General features: G+C 41.9%; 1 protein-coding gene and 2 pseudogenes across 1 annotated transcript in view; 1 reads left to right on the forward strand and 2 right to left on the reverse strand.

Moving 5' to 3' along the window:
* Positions 1–3,948, reverse strand: part of LOC137976351 (protein fem-1 homolog B pseudogene) — a 4,446-nt pseudogene extending 498 nt beyond the window's left edge.
* A 4,248-nt stretch (positions 3,949–8,196) lies between these two features.
* Positions 8,197–9,858, forward strand: LOC137976591 (uncharacterized; annotated as a pseudogene).
* A 6,878-nt stretch (positions 9,859–16,736) lies between these two features.
* Positions 16,737–25,000, reverse strand: part of LOC137975160 (DNA repair protein RAD51 homolog 4-like) — a 12,784-nt gene continuing 4,520 nt past the window's right edge. Inside the window, exons 7-11 of the mRNA XM_068822243.1 lie at positions 24,584–24,688; positions 18,680–18,773; positions 18,215–18,285; positions 17,933–18,100; positions 16,737–17,217 (exon numbers count right to left, since the gene is read on the reverse strand). Of these exons, the coding sequence (XP_068678344.1) occupies positions 17,122–17,217; positions 17,933–18,100; positions 18,215–18,285; positions 18,680–18,773; positions 24,584–24,688 (534 nt within the window). The 3' untranslated portion in view covers positions 16,737–17,121. The remainder of the gene's footprint in view (positions 17,218–17,932; positions 18,101–18,214; positions 18,286–18,679; positions 18,774–24,583; positions 24,689–25,000) is intronic.

A 25,000-nucleotide genomic window follows, 5' to 3' on the forward strand; every position in this document is an offset into this window, starting at 1 on the left:
CTCAAACATGAAGACTATAAACAAATGCTATTTAATAACAGACAAATTCATCATAAAATGAAAACCATTAGAAGCAAAAATCATCAACTTGCAAGCTATGAGCTGAATAAAATTTCATTGTCATGCTTCGATGACAAACGATATTTATAGACGACGGATTAAAATCATATGCTTATGGTCATTATAAAATCAAAACACTAAAACAACCTGAAGGATAAAGTTTACTAATAAAGTTTACCGACAAATCTATCTTGAATATATTTATTCGTATGAATTTCCTGTTTCCACTTTAATTATGCAAATATTTAAACACACTTCATGCATCACCTTTTACACAAAGAATTACACAAATGTGTAAAATTTCACTGAAAAATTACACAATTGTGTACACATTTGTAGAAAAAAATGTGTAACTTTTTATTGGTTAAAAATCACGGGTAACGTCCCAGACTTCCATCAACTTCCTGTTTATAATGCCACGCTATGGTATTTCTTTTCTGTTCACTTCGCTCGCCATAATATGGATTCGGTTTTGCAATTCAAAAGCTGTTTTCAATATTCGTTCCCACTTTTGGAGTTAAAGATTTTTTTGCTTCGCTTAAATAAAATACGGAATTAAATATAGAATATAAATTTTTGGATTTCTAAGTTCTTAAAAACTGTGGGAAAAAACCATTTATTTTAGTTGTAAATAATGTCACGCTTTGTGATTCTTTCATGTTCTATTTGATTGATTATGTGAATATTTAAACAAACTCAATTTTTATTTGAATTTTTATTTCAATATACTTTTTATCTAATACTAAACCCATTGTATATTTGTTGCTAATATGCTCCTCATTTTTAATTCCACAGTTAATATAACATTTTAATTTGTTATTAATAATTCTATCTAATACTAAAACCCGTAGCTTTTTCCTATTAATATACTCCATGCTTTATTTTTAACTAAACGCTTTCGATACGAATATCTATTTTCTAAACACTGCATTTTTATCTACAGATATCATCAAATAACAACATCTTTAATAAAAACCCGTTTTGATTTAATTTAAAATAGTTCTATCCGAATAAGCTCTGCTCGTTCCGAATAGCAAAATTGTAATTAAAACACAACCTGTTTCTTTCCATAAACACCATATTTGTTACCTGATTTGTTATCAATAACAGTATAAAATGCTGAGATTTGACAAAAGTTATTAAAACAGTTAATTTTATTAGAACAAAATGCTAAAAATGTGCTGATACCCCCAACCACTATAATGGAGTTTGCTTCCACAGCATCGCGCCGCTATATTTAAAACTGCTTTTTAGAAACTCTCTCCTCGGTTTACGAAGTGTCAGATCCGCTACAATATTGCAGAGATGGTAGTTAGTCTGATCAACATTCCTTCTTACGAAAGAGGTCCTGAGGACGGGCGGGGTGTCCTCATTCAACATTTTGTACATCAATGTTGATTTGGCACGAAGCCGTCTCGTATCTAGTGTATCCCAAGAGAGGGTTTCAATTATATCAGTAGCATGAATGTCATAACTGGCACCAGTTAGAACTCTAGCAGCACGAAATTGAAATATTTGGAGCTTCTCTTTTAGGAATTTGCCGCAGGTGTCCAACAAAGGGTTTCAATATTCCAAGTAAGGCTGTACTAAGCTCTTATAAACCTTTTCAAGTATGTTTGTTTGTCAATGTGACTAAGTTTTATAATGTAGTATTGTTATCAATGATAAATATATGAAAGTAATTGTAAGGCACTAGAAACTGCTGTATGAAGCATCTCTAAGCTTTAACAAGTTCAGTGTAAACTGATGAATTTTTTGACAGTCTCAGGAACTACACCAACATAAGATAGACCAAATTTTTGCACAGCTCTAGCGGCAATACATTTTAAATCCAGTCTTTTCCTTGTCGAAAGAATTCTTCGCGATTCATCGGTTTCGGCAATGTCTATGGGTGTTTTCCTGTCCTTGTTTACTAAATCCTCATGGGCTCCTCCATCTAACAGTGTCTCTAATACATCTCTTAAGAGCTGCACATCGCTGGCACTAGGTTTAAAAGCCACAGCTAAATGAAGAACACTGTCCCCCTCTCTATTGACAACGTTGACACTACACCCAGCGTTTAAAAGCAGTCTTACCGTCTTGACGCATGGAGTCTTGAACACTCGTTCAATTCCAGCTGGAAAATCCACTTTTGTTGGAGTTTTACACCATGATGCCAAGTGGAGAAGAGTGTTTCCCTCACGGCTTCGAGGGTTTAAGAGCAGGAATTGTTTAACTGACTTAAGAATATCTGCTTTGTCTTGTTCCGGTCCTTGCACTTTGGTATACAGCATTAGAAGGTTCAATGCATAATAAAGCAGTTTTTCTAATTCGTCAACCTTAGATACCTTTTGAAGGTTTCTGGATTGTAGTTCCTGTTCCTGCAATCTCTTATATTCAAAACACAGATCATCAAACACTTCTTTTATAAACGCTGACCTTAAGACCACGTTTTTTACCAGCATCTCCGCAAATACACCAACAAGATAATCCGGTATAGTGTCTGTGATCGGCCTATTGCAGCGTCTGGTTATTTGCATGGCATGTCGCCACAAACCAATGCAAAGATCATAGCTGCCACAGTCTGCGTAAATGGCTCCACAGTATCTGATTGGAAAGATAATTTCTGCATTGTCATTCCCAAGGATTCTTTCTCTGATTAAAAGGCCCTCCATGCGTATGGTATGATTATCATTCTCCAATAAGGAGAGTTCATCAGGAGTGTTACTCTCCTTTCTATTCTGGTAAGCACCAACAGTTTCCATTTCCGTTTTGAGGAAGGGACAGGATGGGTCTTTAAATCTCTCATCCATGCCACTTTTCATGTAAAAATATGCTTTTTGGGGCTGTTCATTCGCCGCCATAGTGGCACCTAGAAGCTCAAGGGCATCAATTCTCTGTTCTGTTTTGCATTCCGCTTTACTGCAAAAATACTCAACCAATTCAGCTTTACTGTTATTACTAGCTGAAAGAAGTGGTGTTAATCGATTACAGTTTGGCACCTGTACTGCTCCGAAAGCAAGTAGCTTATTGACGATCTCAAGGTGCCCAGCCTCTACAGCATAGTGGAGAGCCGTGTCACCGTTCTTGTCTTGTAGATTTACATTTGCACCGTGTTCGATGAGATAGGTAGCAACACTCATGTGCTCTTTATAGCATGTTATCATAAGAGGGGTACTCCCAATTTCATTAGTCGCATTAATATCAGCGCCTTCCTCGACCAAATATGTCACAATATCAAACCACCCGCTGTAAGCGGCTGCTCTCAAAGGAGTAGATTTCGTGGAAGTTCGGCCGTCGATTTCAGCATTTCTGTCGATCAAAAATGCCACAACATCAAGATGTCCAGCTGCAGCAGCCGCCCACAGAGGTGTACAACCCTCAATCGGATTTGGATTATCCTTGTTTTCAAATTTCAAAGTTCCCCGAGCTTCGATGTCTGCTCGGTAGCTCAGAAGCTTCTTCACAGAATCCAGGTTTCCATTGCGTGCAGCAATGATCAGCGGAGTCACGACTTGATTGCCATCTTCCGTTTTCGCTTCCAACGCTATGCTTCTCTCGCTAGCGTTCATCTGTTTCAGAACATCGCAAAGTACGTCAACCACATTGTCTCGAGCAGCTTTGTAGAGTGTATCCACATTTCTTATGTTGTCATCCATTTTATAGCACTGTAAAGCGTTGTAAGCCAGAAATTTAAACTATACTTCCGGCATGATTTACTGGAATGATTACATCATGCGTTGCTCGAATACCTCTTGAAATTAACTAATTCACCTGATCCTTAAGTCATAACCGTTTGAAAATTCTGCAATTAATTCAACCAAATTTAAATTGCAAACATGAATCAATTCAGTCACCAAATTATCATAAGTTCAACTGTCTGACTGCTTATTTGTCAGTAGGCCCGGTTTTCTTTAGAGTTTTGTTTGCTTTCTTTGTTCTTTCAGGAGAACTGATAATGTCACGCAGTAGGTTGCGTGACTCCGTTCGGAGCATGCGTTGGCGGGTAGTAAGAGGCACGCGACAAAAGATTTTGTTGAAGTTTTGAACACTGGCTAATGTATCAGTGTATTCTAGCTGCGCCCATGCACCACCCCCACCCCCGGACTAACACTGTGTTGAACTACTTTTTTCTGGGATTACAAATTCCCTTGGGCGGGAATACTTTAAGCTAACGAATGCCCCGTGGCAGGGACCAAGGGAGGACGAAATACATCATTAATTTTAATTAAGTAACGTAACGTAACGTATTAAACGTTATTCGCTTACACAATTACTGGTAAACCAAGTAGTTTACATTATGGGTCGAAGAGAAATAGAAATGAATGATATAGCTAAATTAAGAGAGAGCAGTAGGTGATAAGAATTGTACTGGTATGAGCGATAGGAGAGCGCAGGGACGAACTCTTACCGGAGTGAGTAGTCGTAGCAGGATCACGTGAAAAACCAAAACCCCTTTATAGGTGAGCAACCAATCTCTAGAGACACAAATAACGATGATGAAATGTACAAATGCTGGATGACGAACAAAAGGTCAAAATGAGGGCTGTATTGTTTGTGTAATCCAACATGGCGGTGATGCAAACCAAGAATACCGTCATGAAACTCGTGCCAGTATGAGATTTTTCATGTAAACACCCCTTCAGTCGCCCATTGCATGTAAACTCTGAAAAAGAAACTGGACCACTGGGGTATCGAGGTACTCCGACTTTACGTGGGAACCATGAACCGTATAATTAATGCTTTATTTACAATGATACTCAATTACATAATAATTGTTAAGATATACGAGTACGATGAAATAAGTTAGCGAATGAACAGAAAAGAATCAACACAAATACTGGGAACTAAGCTTACTTCTGTGGCGGGTTTCCCCGCAATTAACACAATTACGTCTATAACTGCGAGGATCATAACTTTACTTGATTTCGTACCCGCAGTTCAGTATATGATTCATTTCATATATCATTTCGTTCATTGATTCATTCCTCACTGAAAAATTAGAACCCACAAATGACCAGCTCCCTACGTCAGTGGCTTCATAGCTCAGTTGGTTAGAGCGTCGCATAGCTTTACTTGATTTCATACCCGCAGTTCAGTATATGACTCATTTCATGTATCATTTCGTTCATTGATTCATTCCTCACGGGAAAATGAGAACCCACAAAGGACCAGCTCCCAACGTCAGTGGCTACATTGCTCAGTTGGTTAGAGTGTCGCACCGGTATCGCGTAGTCACGGGTTCAAACCCCGGCTAAGTCCTGAATTTTTCAGTCTTCTCTTGAGACTATTTTAGCTTTGTGTTGCTAAATACCAAGAGGCAAGTCCAAGCCTCAACTGACATTCCGGCAGTTAAAATTTTCTTCCTTTTAATATGTGCTGAAAGCGTAGCATTCGTTTTAGAAAATTGGTAAGAAGGTTCAAGTTTTTCTTGGAAACAATCAATAAGGCTAAAGAATAACTGAACTTTACTCACGGTCATGGCATGTTTGTGTGTTTTGTCATCCAGTATGTCAAAAGGGTGAGCCTGAGACATTGTGGCTTGGTTTACTTGGTTCACATACTTCCCTCTTTCTATTCCTGATCCAGCAAGACCTTGGGGAGGCAATTGCTCCGACTGTTAGTCATTTTGTGCTGGGCAATATATCTGAAGAGAACATCAGGCATGTTTTGATGCATGGGACAAATGAGCGTATGAAAGAGCCACCATCAGTAACCATGAGGAGGTATTTGGAAGCCAAGAGAAAACGTCAAGTGCCAGTCAATGACCAACAAAGCATTGCTGCGCTCGCTAAGGAAACATTTTTGCCAGAGTCAGATGTTGAAATGTGGCTTGAACATCTCTCCGCAGTATCTGACAGACGCAAGGCTGAAGCAGTGAGGACAGCAGCTACCCGAGAGTCCAAACGTAGGTCACATGATAATTTAGATCACTGGTTGGGAAAAAAGTTTGTTTCACCTTTATGCCCTGGTCCATACTGAGCTGAGGGAAAAGAGTATAAGTACATACACCACTTGATTCGTTAAGCATAGTGAAAAATCACTAGTTACGTTCTTTTTTTTTTTTCCTTCATTTCACTCAGGCGAGAGTAAAACTGACCAGGGACCATTTTGTTCACGTGACGCTGACGATACCGACGAAATGATTTTGTGTGATAACAACGACTGTCAGCATTGATGGTTCCATTATATGTGTGGGTATCACAGAGGACACTCCCACGTGGCAACTGGTTTTGTCTCAACTGTACAGGTATAGTACAAGCAGTCTAGGAACTTGTTACACACCTGCATCGCATGTTATTTAGTACCAGTTTGGTACATTGTCTACTAATTTGCCACAAGTATCGCCTCTGCTAGTGCAAAAATTCAATTATATTTGCTTTTGTGTTGACATTTGTTTTACTTATTTAAATTATGTATTATTTTTTCTCAAGGCAAGCCAAAGAAACCTGTTATGGCACAAAAAAGGGGCAAGAAGAATGCTGGATAACTGAGGCATATTAACGTTTGTTGTGGTTACGAGTTAATGTCTTGTGTATTTCAAAAGCAGAAATAAATTCTACTGCCAATGTTAGCACATAAAAGTCCTGTGTGAATTTTCTTTGGACATTAACATTTCAAGTGCGTTTAAAGGGTGCTTTGCCCATCAAGGGTTGGGGATTTCCATGCAATGATGTCCCGCTTGGCGAGGTTTGAAGTCCACTTTGCCAGGTGCTATCCCCGGCCAAGGGGATGCGGGGATTTACATTGACTGGTGCATTACAAGTTGCATGAACGCTTAAAATAGTAAAATAAAATGCTGAATTGAATTTTGAATCAATTTCATAACAACGAATAGTTTTTCGTAAGTGTTCATGAAAGAAATATAATAAAAAGGAGGAAAAGCTCGATAAAATTAACTTAAGAACTTAACGTTTTAACGAAGCTAAATCTGCTATGCCAAAGGCGGACTGTTGTCTTCGTCTGAAGAGACAAATATGCGTCTAATTTGTTTATTTGTATTTTTCTTTCAAATGTCGATTAAAACTTAAAGCAGACCTCGAAGAGATGAAGGTTCAAAGGCCTTGCCGTCTTTTTACTTCACACTATAAAGACCGCTGATATTCGTTCAGTTCTTTGGCTTCGATGTCCTCAGGATTTCTTTGCTCGACCGTGTTTTTCTCTAAAGAAGTTCAACGAGTAGCTTCACATTTCTCGTCGTCTTAGCTCTTGTATTTTTGTTCTGTTGTTCGATAACATAGTTATCAATTGACTTTTCAAAATTCTTAAATCTCGTGTAGCCATGAGCCACTGCTGAAAGCATAATAAGTTTTTGGTACTTTTGATACGAAAGTTTTTTTCACTCTGACGGCTTTGCACGCAAGGAGCTTGTGTTAACTTGTTGAATGAAATCAGTGGTATCTTTTGACAAGTCACTTCTGATTGGACGAAACGCTTTTTGCACGTGTGAGAAAGCCATTTCGCTGTTGTGACCGGCTATCTGAATTATTTAAGCGGGATTTCGTATGACGAGAACTGTGAGTAAATCTTAGTATGCATATAATAAAATAGAATTAAATTGCCTGAGGATTGATTAGGTACACCAATACGGCCGCTGTATCATTGACGAGGTTTACCAATATGGCCGCTGTGTCATTGACGAGGTTCACCAATATGGCCGCCGTATCATTGTCGAGGAACACCACTAATATGGCCGCCGTATTATTATTGAGGTATACAAATATGGTCGCGGTTTCATCACTTTCATGTCCTATGGTTGCCAACATGATGTCACGACTCGACAGATCCTTTTGCTTTTGGTTTGGCGAAAATAAGACTACTGATCAGCAGGTTAAATAAGCTTTATACATGTACAGTGGTTTGGACGTAAAAAGTAATTATTTTGGCCAATCACCACCAACTAAATTAAGTCAAAGGTAATATCAAAGCTAAAGCTTTAAAAAAAAAAATCCTGATAACAAAGCTGTTATATCCTGGTATCCATGTGTATCGCAGGCTTGGCTGCGAAGCTGTGGAACGTTTCAGCAACGTTTGGATAACATGTGTTCTGGACGAACTGTGTGTATCTCTTAATTAGTCTGTTTAGCCACGATTAAAGTTATTTGCGATACTACAAGTTGGCGACGAGTATAAACAACAATCGGATAACATATCAAGATGAGTTTTGAAAGGTTTTCGTTGTCTCCAGTGAATTTAGAGGCGACAAACTTGGCACATGAGTGGAAGTTTTGGCTCGATGCCTTTCACAACTACCGAATTGCTACGAAATTAGATAAAGAAAGCGACGAAGTTCAAACAGCTACTCCTCTACATCTTGCTGGGACGGGAGTCCAACGTTTGCTCTCAGGTTTGCCTGGAAAGAAAAAGAAATTTGAGGAAGTTAAACAAGCGTTGAGTGCACACTTTCAGCCTAAAAGAAACAAGTGGGCAGAGAGGTACAAGTTTCGAAAACGTGCTCAACTTCAACATGAATCATTGGATACCTTCATTGCAGAATTACGTATGCTGACTTAAACATGCGACTTCGGGGAAGCCGCTGATGATAATATCTTTGGTCAAGTTATAGAGAAAAGTTCTGACGGATATCTACGAGAAAAGCTACTACAACAAGGAGAGACTCTTACTCTGGAAAAAACCCAGACGCTCGGGAGAGCCATTGAATATGCAAAGAAGGATACGCAGCTACTTGGGGGACAGGAAGCCCAAAATTTGCCAGAAAAATCTGATGTTGATGCAGTAAAATCTTCAGTAAATAAAGCAAAAGAAAAAGCCTGCTTTCGATATGGAAGAGTGGATCATCTTGCTAATGACGGAAGATGCGCAGCTAGGAACGCACAGTGCAGAAAATGTAAGACGACTGCTCACTTCTGGAAGTATTGCAGATCAACAGAATCAGAGAACAAAGAAGAAGTGAAGTTTGTCCAGCGAGAAAAGAAACAGTCAGATAAGTCTAACTATGAATATGTTTATTATACCACCAACAATGAGGGGATGGGTTTTGAAACTGATGTTGAAATCAATGGTAAACTTGTTCAAATGATGATCGACACTGGTTGTGCTAAGACCTTGATTCCGAAACAATGGTTTAGAGACAACCTGAACACTCCACTTAACCCGACCAATGTCAAGTTTTCAGCTTTTGGTGGAGGGGATCTCAAGTGTTTAGGAGTATTTGATGCCAAACTGAGATGCAATGATATGGAAGTAATGGAGCCAGTGTATGTGATCGATGTGGAAAGCCCTTCCCCCCCCCCCCCCCCTCCGTTGGGAAGGAGCGCCCTTTCCACCCTCAACCTTGTGGAAGTCCATGCTGTAGGGGAAAGCCCAACCCAGGAGAGGGAGAGGATTTATCAGGAGTATGAGAATCTCTTTAAGGAAGAGTTCGGGGACTTTAAGAATTATGCGTACAAAATTCAATTCAATTCAGATGTCCCTCCCAAGGTACAAAAGCAAAGGCCAGGTTCATCACCCGTAGAGGAGAGAATGAAAAAAGAAATAGAACGAATGATTCAAGACGATGTGATTGAGGAAGCAACAGGAGCATCGTGGATATCACCTGTGCAGATTGTTTACAACGGGAATGGGGAATTGAGTGTGTGTGTTGATCTCAGGGAAGCCAATAAAGCAGTGATAAGAGAGCGGTCCCCAATTCCTAGAATCCAAGACCTGTTACGGCAACTGAGTGGGGCTCGGATGTTCTCGACTCTGGATCTAAGGAAAGCATATCGGCAAGTCCGCCTAGCGCAGGTAAAGTGTATCAGTTCAAAAGGCTGCCCTTTGGGCTTGCATCAGCACCAGAGGTGTACCAAAGGGTTATGAGCATAGTATGTGAAGGGTTATAAGGTGTGCTTAGCTATTTTGATGATGTTGGGGTGTATGGGTTAACACCAGAAGAAAACTGGTTATGGATAAACTTCAATTGTCTGGTCTTCAACTCAATGCAGACAAGTGTGCCTTGGGCATGTCTGAACTGGAATTTCTAGGACACATCATCTACGCTGAGGGCATTAAGCCTGACCCAGACAAGGTAAAAGCAATTGCGGATGCACCAATACCTCAAGCTCGAGATCAAGCTGAGATGAGATCATTTCTAGGAAGTATTACATACCTTACACAGTTTGTTCCCAACCTTGCAACAGTTATCACTCCTTTGCGACAGCTTATGCAGAAGAGTGTGGTGTGGAAATGGAGTAAAACAGCATCCAAAGCATTTGAGGAAGTTAAAGAGCTTCTGATTAAAGTGCCATGCCTCGCACACTACTCCTTGAAAGCAGAGACCAAACTTGTAGTAGATCCTAGCCCAGTCGGTCTTGGGTGTGTCTTGCTGCAAAATGTTGACAGCTGTTGGCAGCCCGTATCTTATGGTTCCGGAAGTTTAACTGCTACAGAAAAGAGGTATTCGCAGATCGAACGAGAGGCAATGGCTGTGCTGTTCGGATTGCAGAAGATGCATACCTATATGTATGGTCGCCACGTTGTCGTCTCGACTGATCATAAACCACTGCTTGGCGTATTCAATAAAAACACTCAATCAATCCGCCTTGAACGAATTGCTCTCGGATGTCAGGACTATGACTTTACACTCACTTATGAACCGGGATCTGAGAACATTGCAGATGGACTATCAAGGTTACCATTGAACACTACTGGTACGGGAACAAGTTTTGTTGAGGAGCATGTACGCTTTGTCAAAAGTGCTGATGCTTTGCTCTCAATTGATGAAATAAAAGAGGCTGGAGAATCTGACCCAGAATTACTAGAGGTGCTGAAGGTACTTGGTGGAACTCAGAGCCTAGTAGGTAATACATGGAAACATTTTAAAGATGAACTGAGCCTTGCACAAGGCCTACTGTGGCGAGGTCGGCGGATTTATGTTCCACAGACGTTAGGGAAAAAGGCATTGGCCTTGGCACATCAGGCTCACCAAGGTATTGTGCGCTGCAAGCAACGCCTTCGTAGAATAGTGCTCTGGCCGGGGATGGACTCTGACGTGGAAGACTTCTGCCGAAATTGCGAGACATATGTGCGGCTTCAGCCACTACGACGAGACACACCTAATACAACAACTCCACTTCCCGATCACTGCTGGGAGAGGTGTGCCCTCGACCTGGTTGGGCCATTTCCTGGAGAGATCTACATCATGGCTGTTGTTTATTACAGAAGCAAATGGCCCGAGGCTATTGTCCTCAACTGTATTACACGAAAGAGTATAATTACTGTACTACACACAGCACAGAAGAGTATCACCCTATTCTCCACAAGCAAATGGGCAGGTTGAGAGATTTCATAGGTACCTAAAGCACAGTGTCAGAGCAGTAGAGTTAGATGGTTTATCCTGGACAGAGGTTCTGCCTACGATCCTGCAAGTTTACAGGTCCACTCCACATGCTGGGACTGCCATGACCCCTGCTAAGCTGTTTCTCATCCCTGAAGAGAGGTACAAGGAATATCAGAGAAAGTTATGTGAGTATACTGATGCCAAGCGACATGCACAGCAACATCACCTAGGACCTTACTTACTTACTTTATTATTTATACACGGTAAAATCTTCAGTATAATTATATTAGAATAAAAGTTTCATTACAACTACAATGTACACTGTTTTACAAGATTGCCGTGTGGGAGCCCGACCGGCACCTACTATATAGTTGGTCAATTTCCCTTTTAAAGTATTCTAGGGAGTCTGATTGTCGCAAGCTGATTGGCAAACTATTCCATAACAGTGCTCCGCTATAACAAAAAGCACGCTTGCCATAATTTGTGCGCAGCAAAGGCAACTCAAGTTTAGCCTCTACGTTTCTTAAGTTACGCTGGGGTGAGTCCATTGATTGTTTTAAACATTAATATAGCTTTAAGCTTTTGTCGGCGAGTAGTTAGATCATCCCAATTTAACAGATTTAAAAGGAAAGTGGCACTTGTGTCGTAATTGGACCTGGTAATCGCCCTGGCAGCCCTATTTTGAAGCTTTTGAAGTTTATCACTTAAGGTTAAGTTGCAATCGCCCCAAACGGAGCTACAATAATCAAAGTGGGGTAAGATCAACGCTTGATAGATTTGGAGGGCAGTGCGCTTCGAGATGTATGGTCTTATTCGTTTAAGGGCGCCTATAGTTGAAGATATCTTCTAGCTAAGATCACCTATATGATTAGACCATGAGAGGTGTTCGTCAATTGTCACGCCTAGTGATTTAGCTTCTTTAACTTTGGTGATTAATTTAGCATCAATCTCAACGTTTACTTGATTGTCTGAAAATGAATTTAAACGTTGGTTTGACCCAATAACCATACATTCGGTCTTCGCAACATTCAAGCTCAGTTGTTTTGGAAATGAGCCATATATTAAGACTTCTTAACTCTGAATTTAAACCTTTCTCAAGATCAGTCAATGTGCTGGCGGCAAAGGTTATGTTAGTATCATCAGCAAACATCCTTGGGGAGGTCAACCTAAGGCAATTTGGCAGATCGTTAGTGTAAACTAGGAATAAGAGTAGTCCTAGGTTGCTACCCTGTGGGATGCCACACGAAACCGGTACAGCATTAGACAACTGTCCAGCAAGACTACATCTCTGACTTCGGCGGAAAAGATAAGATTCAAATCACTTAATACTGATTGTATCAACACCATATATACGGAGCTTCCGTAAGAGAATATTGTGATCAATGGTGTCGAAGGCGTTTTTAAGATCTATGAAAACTACACCCTTGACAAGGCCATTGTCGATATTAACCGACCAGTTGTTTGCAGCATCAACCAGGGCAGTAAGGGTACTGTGTAACGATCGAAATCCAGATTGACAGTGGCTTAGTAGGTTGTTAGCGTTAAGATACTCACTTAGTTGATAACAAGCACATTTTTCAAATATTTTGGCAACGGTCGGTATTGCAACAATTATTATCGAGGTGTTAAGCCGAAGATAAAGAAGACGAAGCGGATAATGGCGGTTCAACCAGAGCACATGTTTTTATTCTTCAAAACGAGGCTAACCGACGTCACGGTTTACAATGATAGCCAATGTTAAGCAATCTTGGGCAGCTGAATGCCTTTGAGGTAAGGATACTTGTTTACGTCCTTTTGTTGCGGGATGCTGTTTTTACCAACTGGTAGTTGTGGGGTCGAGAAGACAGTTGGGAGCTCAACGAAGTTCCGTTCGTTCAAGTCGAACACTTCCAGCTTGAAGACCTTGCACTTCGTCACGCTATCGTGCTTCCCCAAGGTTGTCAATGAGAGGGTAGTCTGTTCGCCATCGACAGTTAACATTTCCATGAGCTGCTGACTGCAGAATGTCATGTTCGATCCACTATTCAAGAGGGCGTAAGTTAAAACTGGGGGGTCCGCACTTCTGGCCCTGACTTTAACAGGTACGATAGGAAGGCCAATCGTTGGTACGCCGGCCCCAGTTGAAGCACATTGACGGTCGCCATTGACGTAAGCATTGTGCGCCCCGTCATTGTTGTTCCCAGTCGCTCTTCTGTCGTCTTCGTTAATTGGACCTTTGTTGGAGGGGAAGTTCCCAACGTTACGATCTGGCGATTTTGGATGGAGAAACGTCGAATGTTTCGTACAGCAAGTGGGAATTTTGCAATAGCTGTTCTTCGGACAGGATTGGACTTTATGGCCAGGTTGAAAGCAGTTCTCGCAGAGTCCTTGTTTGCGAACGAACGAACGTTAGTCTCTGGTCCACCGACTGCTTCTTGAATTGACGACAGCGGGTCAACCAGTGGTTCTCCTTGCATAAATGGCATTTAGGCGTGGCCTTCATTATATCACGCCTGTTTTCATTGTTCTCACTAACAGGTTCGCCTCCCAGAGTCGCAAAATTGTCACTGCGTCGGGGTCTGCGGTCATTGGAAGTCCTTCCTTGGTTTCTGCGTTGGGAATGGCTGTTGAAAGTAATGGTCTCCTTGTTCGGCCACAGCGTAGATGCGCTCTTCAGCCTCCATCTTAGCAATTTCGGTCTGGAGCTGGAGTTGTTGTTTGCGTTGTTCGAGGTGCAATCTGGCCTCTTCTTGCTGCTGCTTTAGCCTCAACTCTTCTTCCTGCAAACTTTGTTGCTGGCGCAGAGCGGCTGCCTCGGCGGTTAACGATGCTCTTTTCGCCGCTGCAATTGTTCGAGGACTGGCGGCTGACGATCCGGCTTCCGAAGAGCGCAGACTTGTATGCGACGATTTGGAACGCGATGTGCGTGTACGGGATCTGGTCCCAGTATTGCTGACAGAGTCATACAGGTTTATTTCACTTTCCGCTCTTGAGAACCACTCTTCGAGTGTCCATTGAAAGTTGACGATCCGTTGATTCTTGCACTCGAAATACTCCTGCGAGTCTTGAATTTCGAAATCATCTTCGAGGGTGGCGTGGTATGCGTTGTGGGCTTCTCGGAAATTCTTGGCGATTTCTTCGAATTCCTGGGCCCATTTACGAACATCAGCAACGTTTTCACGGTTTGTAAAGCTTTCCGTCAGTTCCTTGATTTTTCTGGTGATGCGTGCCTTTGCTGCACTCCTTGTTTTGCGACACTGAAGGGACTTTTCATGCTTAATTCCTTCGTTGTCGAGGGTAACATTAGGTCGCCTGTCGCGAGTTGAACGAGTTGACTCTTCGCTCGAAGCTTCAGCCATATTCCTTATTTTCGAACTAATGTAAGCACCAAATCGTAGACAATTAATAAGGGTTCCATTTAATGCTTACTACAATTGAAGTGATCAAGAGGTAATCCGAACGCATTCGAAGTCAATATTTGAAGATCAGCAATGACAATGACAATAAAGAAACAATGGTTCGACTGAAAGGAAATAAATCACAATATTTCTAAGACACTGATGCACTGATTGAAAAAACACAGCATAAAGTAAACTTACAAATATTCCTCTGATCCGGAGAAGCGAAGAAATACACGAAGAAAGGTTAATTAAACAGCAGAAAACTAAAGCAGAACACTAGCGAGTGAAAGCACGTGGCAATTGAAAAACTTGATTGAAAACTGATCCACATACATCAAGGCGTCATGATGTAACGCAATGTCACACGCGCGTAAATAAGATAGAGTAACAATCACGTGTGGAAAAAACAAATAAACAGATAGAGAAGTTTGAATCTAACAGAAACTACAGTTTCAGATGATAGGAATCCCGCAGATAGTGGTCCTGCCGATTCAGCGAAGGAACTGAGACGTTCAACTCGAACACCAAAACCAAAGAGAGATGCTGACTTTGTTTATTACTAGAACGTCAAAACTCTATTGTATGAAGCATCGTTATATTTTGATTGTGTTGAGTTGTATTCTTATTTTTGAACTTTGAACTTTGAATAGGACTTCCGTTGAACTATTGAACTATGGGTTAGGATGGGATGTTATATCCTGGTATCCCTGTGTATCGCAGGCCTGGCTGCGAAGCTGTGAAACGTTTCAGCAACGTTTGGATAACATGTGTTCTGGACAAACTGTGTGTACCTCTTAGTCTGTTTAGCCACGATTAAAGTTACTTGCGGTACTACAAAAGCAAAATTAGTCTCCCACCTTCCCCTTGTTTGCCGGAATATCCCGGATTTAAACAGCTTGATAACATTCAAAATTTCCATGCATTTTTTCCCCGATTCCTTGATCAGCCTGCAAATCATTCGGGAGACAACAGAAGGCAATATCACGTCCCTAGTATTCGAGCTGATAGCTGTCGTGTGCCTACTCTTGTACCTCGTTGCAAGCCCTTGTAGGGGTTCTATTTTAGTGGTGGTAGGTCCTTGTGTCTTTAAAATATCATCTCTGCGCGCGCGTTTGCGTTTGAAAACTGTTAAATTTACGGACCAACGCATCTCACTTGTGAGTGAGCTGGTGACTGGGATCCGTGCACGTAAGGACGGTGCCTACTAATTCAAAGGTATTTTCGCGCGGTTTTCTGAATATGCAGGAAAAGCAGATCTCAACATGTGTTATTGAAATCCAAAAAGAAAATTGGGGGTAACCACGCATTTTTCGAAGATAATTAATCAACAATATTTGTAAAAAGCTTTAAAATAAAAAACAATGTATGGCGTTGTTTGCCAAATTGAAGCTTAATTGCCTCTGAAAATTGCATGGTTATCCCCAAGTTTCTTTTTGGATACCAAGAGAAATTGCTAAGTTCTGCTTTCTCCACATAGTTGAAAAACCGCGCAAAAATATCCCTGTGTTAATAAGCACCGCCGATAAGAAATCCGAGTATCTCGAGATGCGCAGAACGTATGCGAAATAACAATAGTAGGCACCGTCCTTAAAATGCACGCGTTGGAGCAAAACTATCAAGAACAAGTAGAGGAAATGAGGAAGTAAGCCGATGGGAATCTTGTGAGTCAAGAGAGGTTGTTTAACATTTACACAAATTCCTGGAAATTCTGGTTGGGATAAAAGTGATAAGTCTAATTTGGTGCCCGAACCTGAACGTTGGTGAACGGCATTTAATCTGCTTGGCTCGGACTCTGCTTCCAAAAAGCCAGATCGTCATATTGGATGAGCCAACTGCGCACGTGGATCCAAATACAGAGAAAACCATCTGGACCACTGTGCATGCGACAAACTGAACAACTCCACTGTCATCACTGTAGCACATAGACTAAATACTGTCAAAGATTGTGACCTCATCTTGGTGTTAAAGGAAGCCAGGTTGCCGAGGTAGACAATATTGATTCTCTTCTAGTTCGGGTGGGAGGGATTTTCCAAAAAATGGCCACTTCACAAATTTTATTCCAATAATTGATTGAAGTCTTTTCTATTTCTTCTAATGCACGGAAACCACAAGTACAGTTAATAGTCGTAACGTTTTGTGCAAACTTGTAAGACTTTCTTAATGGTCCTTCTGGAATTTGCGACACAGTTATATTAAAAAAGAGGCGCAAAACGTATTGACACTGGAAACGTTTACAACTTAGACTTAGACTTTTAGTTCAAAAAAGTCCAACGGGACAACAGGACAATGCTTCTTGAAAAATGTCTTTCCGCAAAATTTCAGTTTAAAAGCAATAAAGAGGCCGACACTATCATGGAAGCACTGTTTTGAACTACACCAACACAAGTTGATGTAACAAAAGTTCATACTTCGTCTGCAAGCAAGTCAGAATTTTTCGTTTTGTTCCATTGCAATATTTTGTCGTCTCTGACTGCGTACGCCACCATGGTCAATGTAAAACGTACAGCAAACTTGTACTTTCTGTGAAGTAAAAAACTCAAATAAAAAATTAATAATAATAATAACAATAATAATAATAATAATAATAATAATAAGACCTAGTGGTACTTCCCGTCTGGGTTCAGGTCCTACCATTGCCACTAAATGGTTTCTTAACCCCACAATATTTACAAATGTACTTGACGCATTTATTTCTACACGCAACCGACAATCTTCAAGCTTGAAATACCAGAGTACCGATATAAAAAGTTTGTTGATACCAATATTTGGCCTCAACCCAATCCTTGGTTTGCGATTTCCTAGAAATATTTCGATTTTCATGGTCTCTATTTAGGTAATTGAAACGATGATTATTTATCTCAATCATACTGATTAAAAATATCTAAAAATTTTGATTATACATGTTGTATGACCTGGAAATTTGACTTTTGAGATATGTCAACATTAAACTGCTTTCAGTTGAAAAAGAAAACTCAAGTGTAATAATTTCGGCACACTTTTCCAGTGGAAGTAACTGCTTGAAATCCTCCACAACATCACACACCTACCTCACTTGGCCATGGGAGCCTCCCCCCCTTCCCCCCCCCCCCCCCAGACAGTAGCCACCATGAAGTAACATACATTTAGAAGACACATTCCCCATCCATGAAGACACATGATAAATTCGCTGTCCAGAACAATTCCAGCCACTTCAAAGAAGACTACGAAAACCTAGGGTTGGAAATGAAAACATTACCTGTCTGGTAGACTTTGTGACAGTGGCAATTCTTTTGCTTTCTGGAGTCCCAATCTGTTTTTGTATAAACAATCTCGTGTTTGGAACATGAGCCCAGGTTGGGCCAAGGGCAGGTTTGACAGAAAATGAAGACAACTTGGAGGAATCGGTGACCACATTGTTGGTTATCTAAAAAGTTCAGACAATGCAATGTGCCTTCAGAAAATCGAAAGAAGAAAATGAATTTGAGCTTTTCAGCAATAAAAGACTCAAAGAAGGCAGGGCAACATGTCAAAAACGCACCACAACTGCAACTGAATGTTCAAAAGCCAAAGATTTCAAAATCTGTGAAAGCTTGACCATCAACGAATGACCTAAGGTGGGAGGGAGATAGCAAACGAGGTGCACAATTAGCAAACTGACTGACTTGTACTGTAGTATTGTATCACTTCAAGCTCACGGCAGGGTAGTTGTTGGAGAATGCTGTATAGGACTGGTCACTGCCACTGAGGACTTGCATGTCATTGATCTAGATCAGTGCTCTTGATAACAACCACAAGTCATTTTGACAGAGAATTGAATGGGTTTCACATGCCACGGCAGAAATGTAAATACATCTGTTTGTAGTTTTGGAAACCCACATGGTCTAAAACCTACCCAAATATTTACTTTGGAAAATTTCAATGTCATTTACTAATAATTTATTTTGAATGCTATGTACATGAAACCTACACTGTATCAGTCACACTGATGGAATTGAGGTATTACCATGAATTTGTTGGCCACCAAGAATAGGAGATACAACAGCAGCTAAACAATCAACAATTATCAATTTAAGATGTGGAATGTTGCCATCTTCACCCTAGAAAAAAAAAACAACATTACTGGTAATCAAGTGTTAGGGGGTTCATACAGTACCTGTCTCAATTGGGTAAAATCTAGCTACAGCTGTATTTGTCATTCATAAGGTGCAGCTCTATTTTACATGTACTAGTCTACTTTAATTTACTCTAATACGTTGCTGGTCACCATATATCAGCACCTCCCACTTCTACGATCATACATGGCCTGAGTTTCAGTTGATCTCAACCTCAGTCGAGAGTTCCTCACCAGGTCCTCTGGTTGTTCTCCGTCATAACTCTCTATGCCCAGCTAATAGTTACATTCTAGCTGATTGGTGAGCTTATACACAAACCATACAGCACCTGCCAAAGGTGCCTGTCTACCTGAGCTGCATCCTTTATAATTCAGAACTTTGCTGAAGACTGCTTGGCTGCTGCTGTTAGGTACATCTGTAAGTACTGGACATGGCCCAATTGAGTTTAAGATTCATCATTAATTTTATGTTGTATGACTGTTTTAGTTGTGTCCTGTTTTCCATTCCTGCCAGGCATCGTAATCTCAGCTACTTCCAGGCCCAACTGTTAATCTTATTAGCTGATTACTCACAGGAAGTATGTACATGTATGTGCAGTAGCTCTGACAAGATATTGGTGCCATCCATCAGAGGAATTCCTACAGAGGCTTAACTGCCAACTTCTAGGCATCACCCTTGTCAGCCGTTGACCAGGAACTATGGTAGTTTCGACGGCTAGCAACAGGACTGCAGTTCCTGGGGCCGCCAGCGGCAGATGCCACTGGGTGATGCCTGGTCAGGCAGCGAGCGTGTCGTATATGCTCAAGGAGTGTCCAGGCAGCAGATAACAGAGATCTTTGCTGGAAGCAGTTTTACAAGATATTAATGTGACCAACGCAGGCTTAGGCCCTGCGTGATGACTGCCAGATCCAGTCGGATGCTGCCTCTGCTTCTTCTTGAAGAGTCTTGATTGCTGCTCGGAGAGTTTTCGTTGTGACTCCAATGTTTGACAGGAAGGACCTGGTTGATCTTGCAATGAAACCGCGACATCCACCTTCAATGGGTATAACGCTGTGGGCCCAGCCACAGTCTTCACAGTTAGCACTGAGGGGCTCGTAACGGGTTCTCTTGCGTTCATTAGGAAACTCATTTCCTTCCTAAGGCACAGTTAGTTCAAACAGGTGCATGCATTTACGGTAGTCAGACCAGATTATGATGTCTGGGTAATGATCTACTTTTGCCAAAAAGGCAAACAAAAATGGGGGGTCACCGTGCTTGTTTTCGAGATCATGAGGTGCACTTTTAGGGCTTGTTTATATGGTCTCGGTTACCCAAGACATCCCTCCTTCCCGAGACAACTTTACCGAGCGTCTATATGAGAATTGCGTGACCGTGACAAAGTTGACCCTACTTAATTATGCATATATTTTAAGACACATCTTCAAAAAATGCGTATCATCATTTGCCTTTTTCTTTCTTTCTAGTTCGTTTTTGTTAAGTATAGTTGCGTTTTCACATTCATCAAATGGACTAACCATCTTAACGCAGCAGTAATATGTAGTTTAAATAAAATACTATTTATGAATCGAGAGTTTCCGTTGACAGCGGTGAGAATTTTGGCGGGAAAAAACTTTCTTTTGAAAGTAAATGCTAAAAACATGTATAAGCTCCCAAATTGTTGCTTCTTTGATTTTTATGAGCCAAACTGTTTACATGCAAAAAAGTTGTCTCGCCTGCAAGGGTTACCCTACCTGCCGATGTGAGACAACTCGCCTCCCCGAGTTGTCTCGCCCAGCCGACTTGTCTCGCCCACCTCATGTTGATAGAATTTTTAAACAAATGAGTGGAAAAATATCTTGCCCAGCGAAAAAGTTGTCTCGTCTGCCAGGGTTACCCTACCTGCTGAAGTGAGACAACTCGCCTCCCCGAGTTGTCTCGCCCACCTGACTTGTCTCGGCCACCTCATGTCGATAGAATTTTTAAACAAGTGATTGGAAAATATCTCGCCAAGCGTAACTCGGAGGGAGGATTGTCTCAGGTACCCGAGACCATATAAACAGGCCCTTAGAAGCTTGCGTTATTTTAGGACGATCTTAGCTTACAACTGTCAGCAATAAAAAAGCTACATTAGGTAAATTTAGATCAGGTAAACAAACTCAATTCAACATAACTAATATAACTAAATCAACTTTTGCAGCTGATGTCTTTTTTCTGTGGTGAAATAGACCTTGAAAAACGATACATATTAGTCTAAGAAAGAAAGCTGCCATAGCACGAGAGCATAAAAGGCAAAATATTTCTAACTTCTCACGTACAGATTTTTTTTTTTTGTTAAAATGGACAAAATCAGGAAAGGAAGTGATCTACGGAAAGACAAATGGGGGTCACCGAGCATTCAAGAGAGTAAAATTGCTGCGAAGTTCTCAAAGAGATTGTCTATTCCCACTGTCACGTCATTGCGTGACACTTCCGAGAAGACTTGGGTCCACAGCTATTACATGACGCCACAACTAGTCCCGACTGTTTTGTTCTCTTCACGGCGGCTAGTTGGGGCTGTTCAAGTTCCATTCTTGTGGGAAATGTTTGCGCCTTTAGCATCGTGTTTACCTTCGTGGTCTGGGATGCATGAAGTGTGCGTGACATGCGCAAAAAAATACGCAGTAGCAATGGGCGCGAACGTCCTTAACTAGTCCCGACTGTTTTGTTCTCTTCACGGCGGCTAGTTGGGGCTGTTCACCTTCCTTGTGGAACTTGATGCCTTGATTTGTTATCTCTTTAACTCGTGCTTTATTGATGCTGGTGCATTAGGCCTGTGTGGCTTCGGCTATAACCTGCAACACTTTGTTGTGTCTCCAGGTATACTTCTGAAGTGATTTATTGCAAGTCGTTAGTACATGCTTGGTTACAAGCACGGCAAATGTCATCATCAATAATGCCCCATTGTTTGAGGTTTGTGGGTGTAGAAAGGAGGTCATACGTGGACCTCAGTAGGAAGCTGATCCTCAATGGCTCCATCTGAGCAAGGGTGGGCCAGCTGAGTTTTCTCTGTTCTGCCTCTTCCCAGCTCGACCAAGCACACCGTTTAGCAAACCCAGCCGCTGTAGCTGATCTCCTTTCTTCATCGATGGTGCGTGCCTCCTCGATAACCATCTCACAGCGCCCTTTAGGTCCCTGCGCAGAGAACCAGCAATGTGCGTTATTACCCAGGCCAGATCTACTACCTTGCACCACACCTACGATATCCTTAGTTCGAAGGCTAGCTTCCGCTTCAGCCACTGCTTGTTCAGCACTTCATTTCTGGCCAAATTTCACCTCGGGTCGTACCTCGCGGATCATTTGGTCAGGCGAATCCTCGAGCATCATGTGGAGACACACCTTGCCAGCCTTAAATTCATCCAAAACGAAAGAAAGTGGTAGGTGTACCTTTGCAGAGCGACTGTACAGCCCGATAGTTGTAAAGGTGGGAGGGACACCTAGCCATTTTCTGAGACATTTGTTGATGTGCCGCTGGATTGCTTCAACGCAAGTGAGTGTTACCTCGTAGATCTGTAGCGGCCAATGTAGGCGAGGAAGGAGGCCATGTTGGAAGATCCACGCCTTCAGCTTTCTGGAGAGATCTGTCTCATTGATGGCTATTAAACCTTCCTTTACAGTCTTGTCAATTTCAGTACCGCGGTGACGGTTAGTAAGTGGGATGGTATACCAACGGCCAAGACTCAGGCTGCTCTTTTATCGTTGGAATCTGGTCGCCACCAATAGAGAAGTGAATTTCTTTGACTTGTCCGTGCACAATGGAAAGACTGCGGCATTTCTTGGGCTTGGCTTTCATATGGCACCATTCGAAAAGCTCATTCAGACGCTGGAGGAGGAGCTCTTTCCCACTTCTGGATTCAGCAAGGGTTGTAACATCGTCCATAAACGCTTTCAGTGGAGGTAGCACTATGCCTCCCCCTTGATTGCATCTTTGGCTCCACGTAGCAGCATCTCCATGCACATGATGAACAAGAGTGGAGAGATGACGCAGCCCATCATGATGCCAACCTCCATTGTTTGCCAGTTGGTAGTGTAGCGCTGGGTAGTAAAGTACATGAAAGCTGAGTCGACGTACTTTTGCAGGAGCACCTTGATCTTTCCTGGGATGTAGAAGAAGTTGAGGGAACAATAGATCAGGGCCCGGTTGTTCAAAAGCCGATTAACGCTAATCCCAGATTAAAAATTAACCAAGGAGTTTATTTCTCTGATCCCAAGTGCTGTTCAACGCTGATATTCGGCAAAACTTTACATTAGAAGGAATCAATCACAAAAAAACAAAATTAAGCAAAATAAATTTTCACCAAAAAGCTGAAAACAAGAACAAAAATTTACGCTAATCCTGGATTAAGTTAATCGGCTTTCGAACAACCGGGCCCAGGTCATGGGGGACTGATCCGTAGGCATTAGCGAGGTCAAGCCAAACCACCTGCAGTTCTCTCTTATCTTGCTTGGCCCTCCGGACGGAGTTCCAGATCATTTGAGCATGCTCCATCTATCCAGGGAACCCTGGGATACCGGCTTTCTGTACAGAGGTATCAATAAACCCATTGTCCATGGGGAAGTTTGTCATGGCACGAGCGATGACGCTAAAGAAAATCTTGCCCTTTATGTTAAGCAGCTGTCGGAAACTGCACAAAGCATTAATTGATAGTGATCGTTGATTGATTATAGTAATGAGGGTTGTTTATCTCAACCAGACAACAATAGCTTTTTTAATAGGTTTTTTGAGGTGTAGGGTTTCGGCTTTTTTTAGTAGTGTGGTCTTTGTGAGCGGTGTGTTTTGATCGGGAGAAGAAAAATCTGTGAATCGTGAAATTGTGAAAGTGTGGACGCCTTTCTTGTGTTTCCCACACAACGAAATCGGGCGAAAGTTGCCAATGCCAACTGAGTTCTTCTCTTTAGGGATTTGGATGCCATCTGCGAGGCACCAGTCTTGAGGTATCAGGTCCTCTTTCCAGGTCCGTTGCAGGAGGACCGTGAGCTCACCAAGCACGATCGGACAGTTCTTACACAGCTTGTAGGGTAAGCCATTCATGACAAGAGCACTCTTGGTACGGGCTTTCCGCACAAACTCACAAACCTCTTTCACTTTGAGGTTGGACATATCAAAGGCTACACCTGGTGGGGCTGGCCTCGTAATGCCGTGCATGTGAGGCAGCAGCACATTTCGACAGGAATCGGAGTAGGTCTTTTTCAAATGATCCTCCAGCTCCTCCTGAGGCACATCCAAAACACCGCTCTTACTTTCAGTGAAAAGTGATTTAGCAAAGGCGTATGGGTTTTTGTAGAAAGCATCCCTGGTCTTCCGCTTTTGTTTCCGTCGCTTTCGTTGGTTCTCAGCACGAGACAGGACTCGTATCTGTTTCTTTATGTCGTCCAGCAGGGTTTGTAGTCCAGCTTTCTCATGCTTTGGGGTTCTCTGGTTTGCCCACAGTTGGCCCTTGCTCACCTGCGTTCTGTTTGGTCTCTTCACTACTTCTAGTCTCCCTTTCGTTGACTCTACTGCACCAAATTTCTCGAGACATGTTTCGTATACCACACTACTAAAAAGGCTAAGCTGGTTCCCGGAATCCCTCTGAGTCGGGAGCTGAGGATAATACTTAGGTCGCTGTCTAGGCTTGCCTATTCAGCTTTTGCATTGCCTTTAGGCCATTGGATTTTGGCATTGCTAGTGGAGGCACTACAGCTATAGGTGACTGAAGCGGACATCATCAACTTGAGCACACTTTTTTTTTCCATTATGCCATGGCTAGAGCTCGAGGTGCAGGGTACCTTTTTCTTACCTCATTTGACAGACTTTGTCTGACACTCTCTAGAGCTTCAATCATTGAGAATATGTCAAAGGCTTGAACAACTGATATTCTGGACAGTACATGTTTGTCAATTTCCTAAGAAGGGAAGTGGATAATAGATAGCGGTTAGGAACCACAGTAAGGGACTCACAGATCACTTCTCCATCCTTAATTTGCCAATCACTTCGATTCCCATGACATCATTTTGCTTGCCTTCCATCAATATTATAAAAGATGAGTGGGAATTGTGCAAATTTTGAAATCCAAACGTAAGCCATGCAGAGGCCTTTTACCAGCAACCACTGGCTCAGTTGGTTGAGCATCAGACTTTCGTGTGGGAAATCGCTGGTTTGGGGTCTTAAAAAGTAACTGAGGAGAAATTGCTTCCTTTATAAAATCATCTGCATA

Source organism: Montipora foliosa, chromosome 11 (genome assembly GCF_036669935.1).
Source record: "Montipora foliosa isolate CH-2021 chromosome 11, ASM3666993v2, whole genome shotgun sequence".
In the NCBI taxonomy this organism is placed as follows: Eukaryota; Metazoa; Cnidaria; class Anthozoa; order Scleractinia; family Acroporidae; genus Montipora; species Montipora foliosa.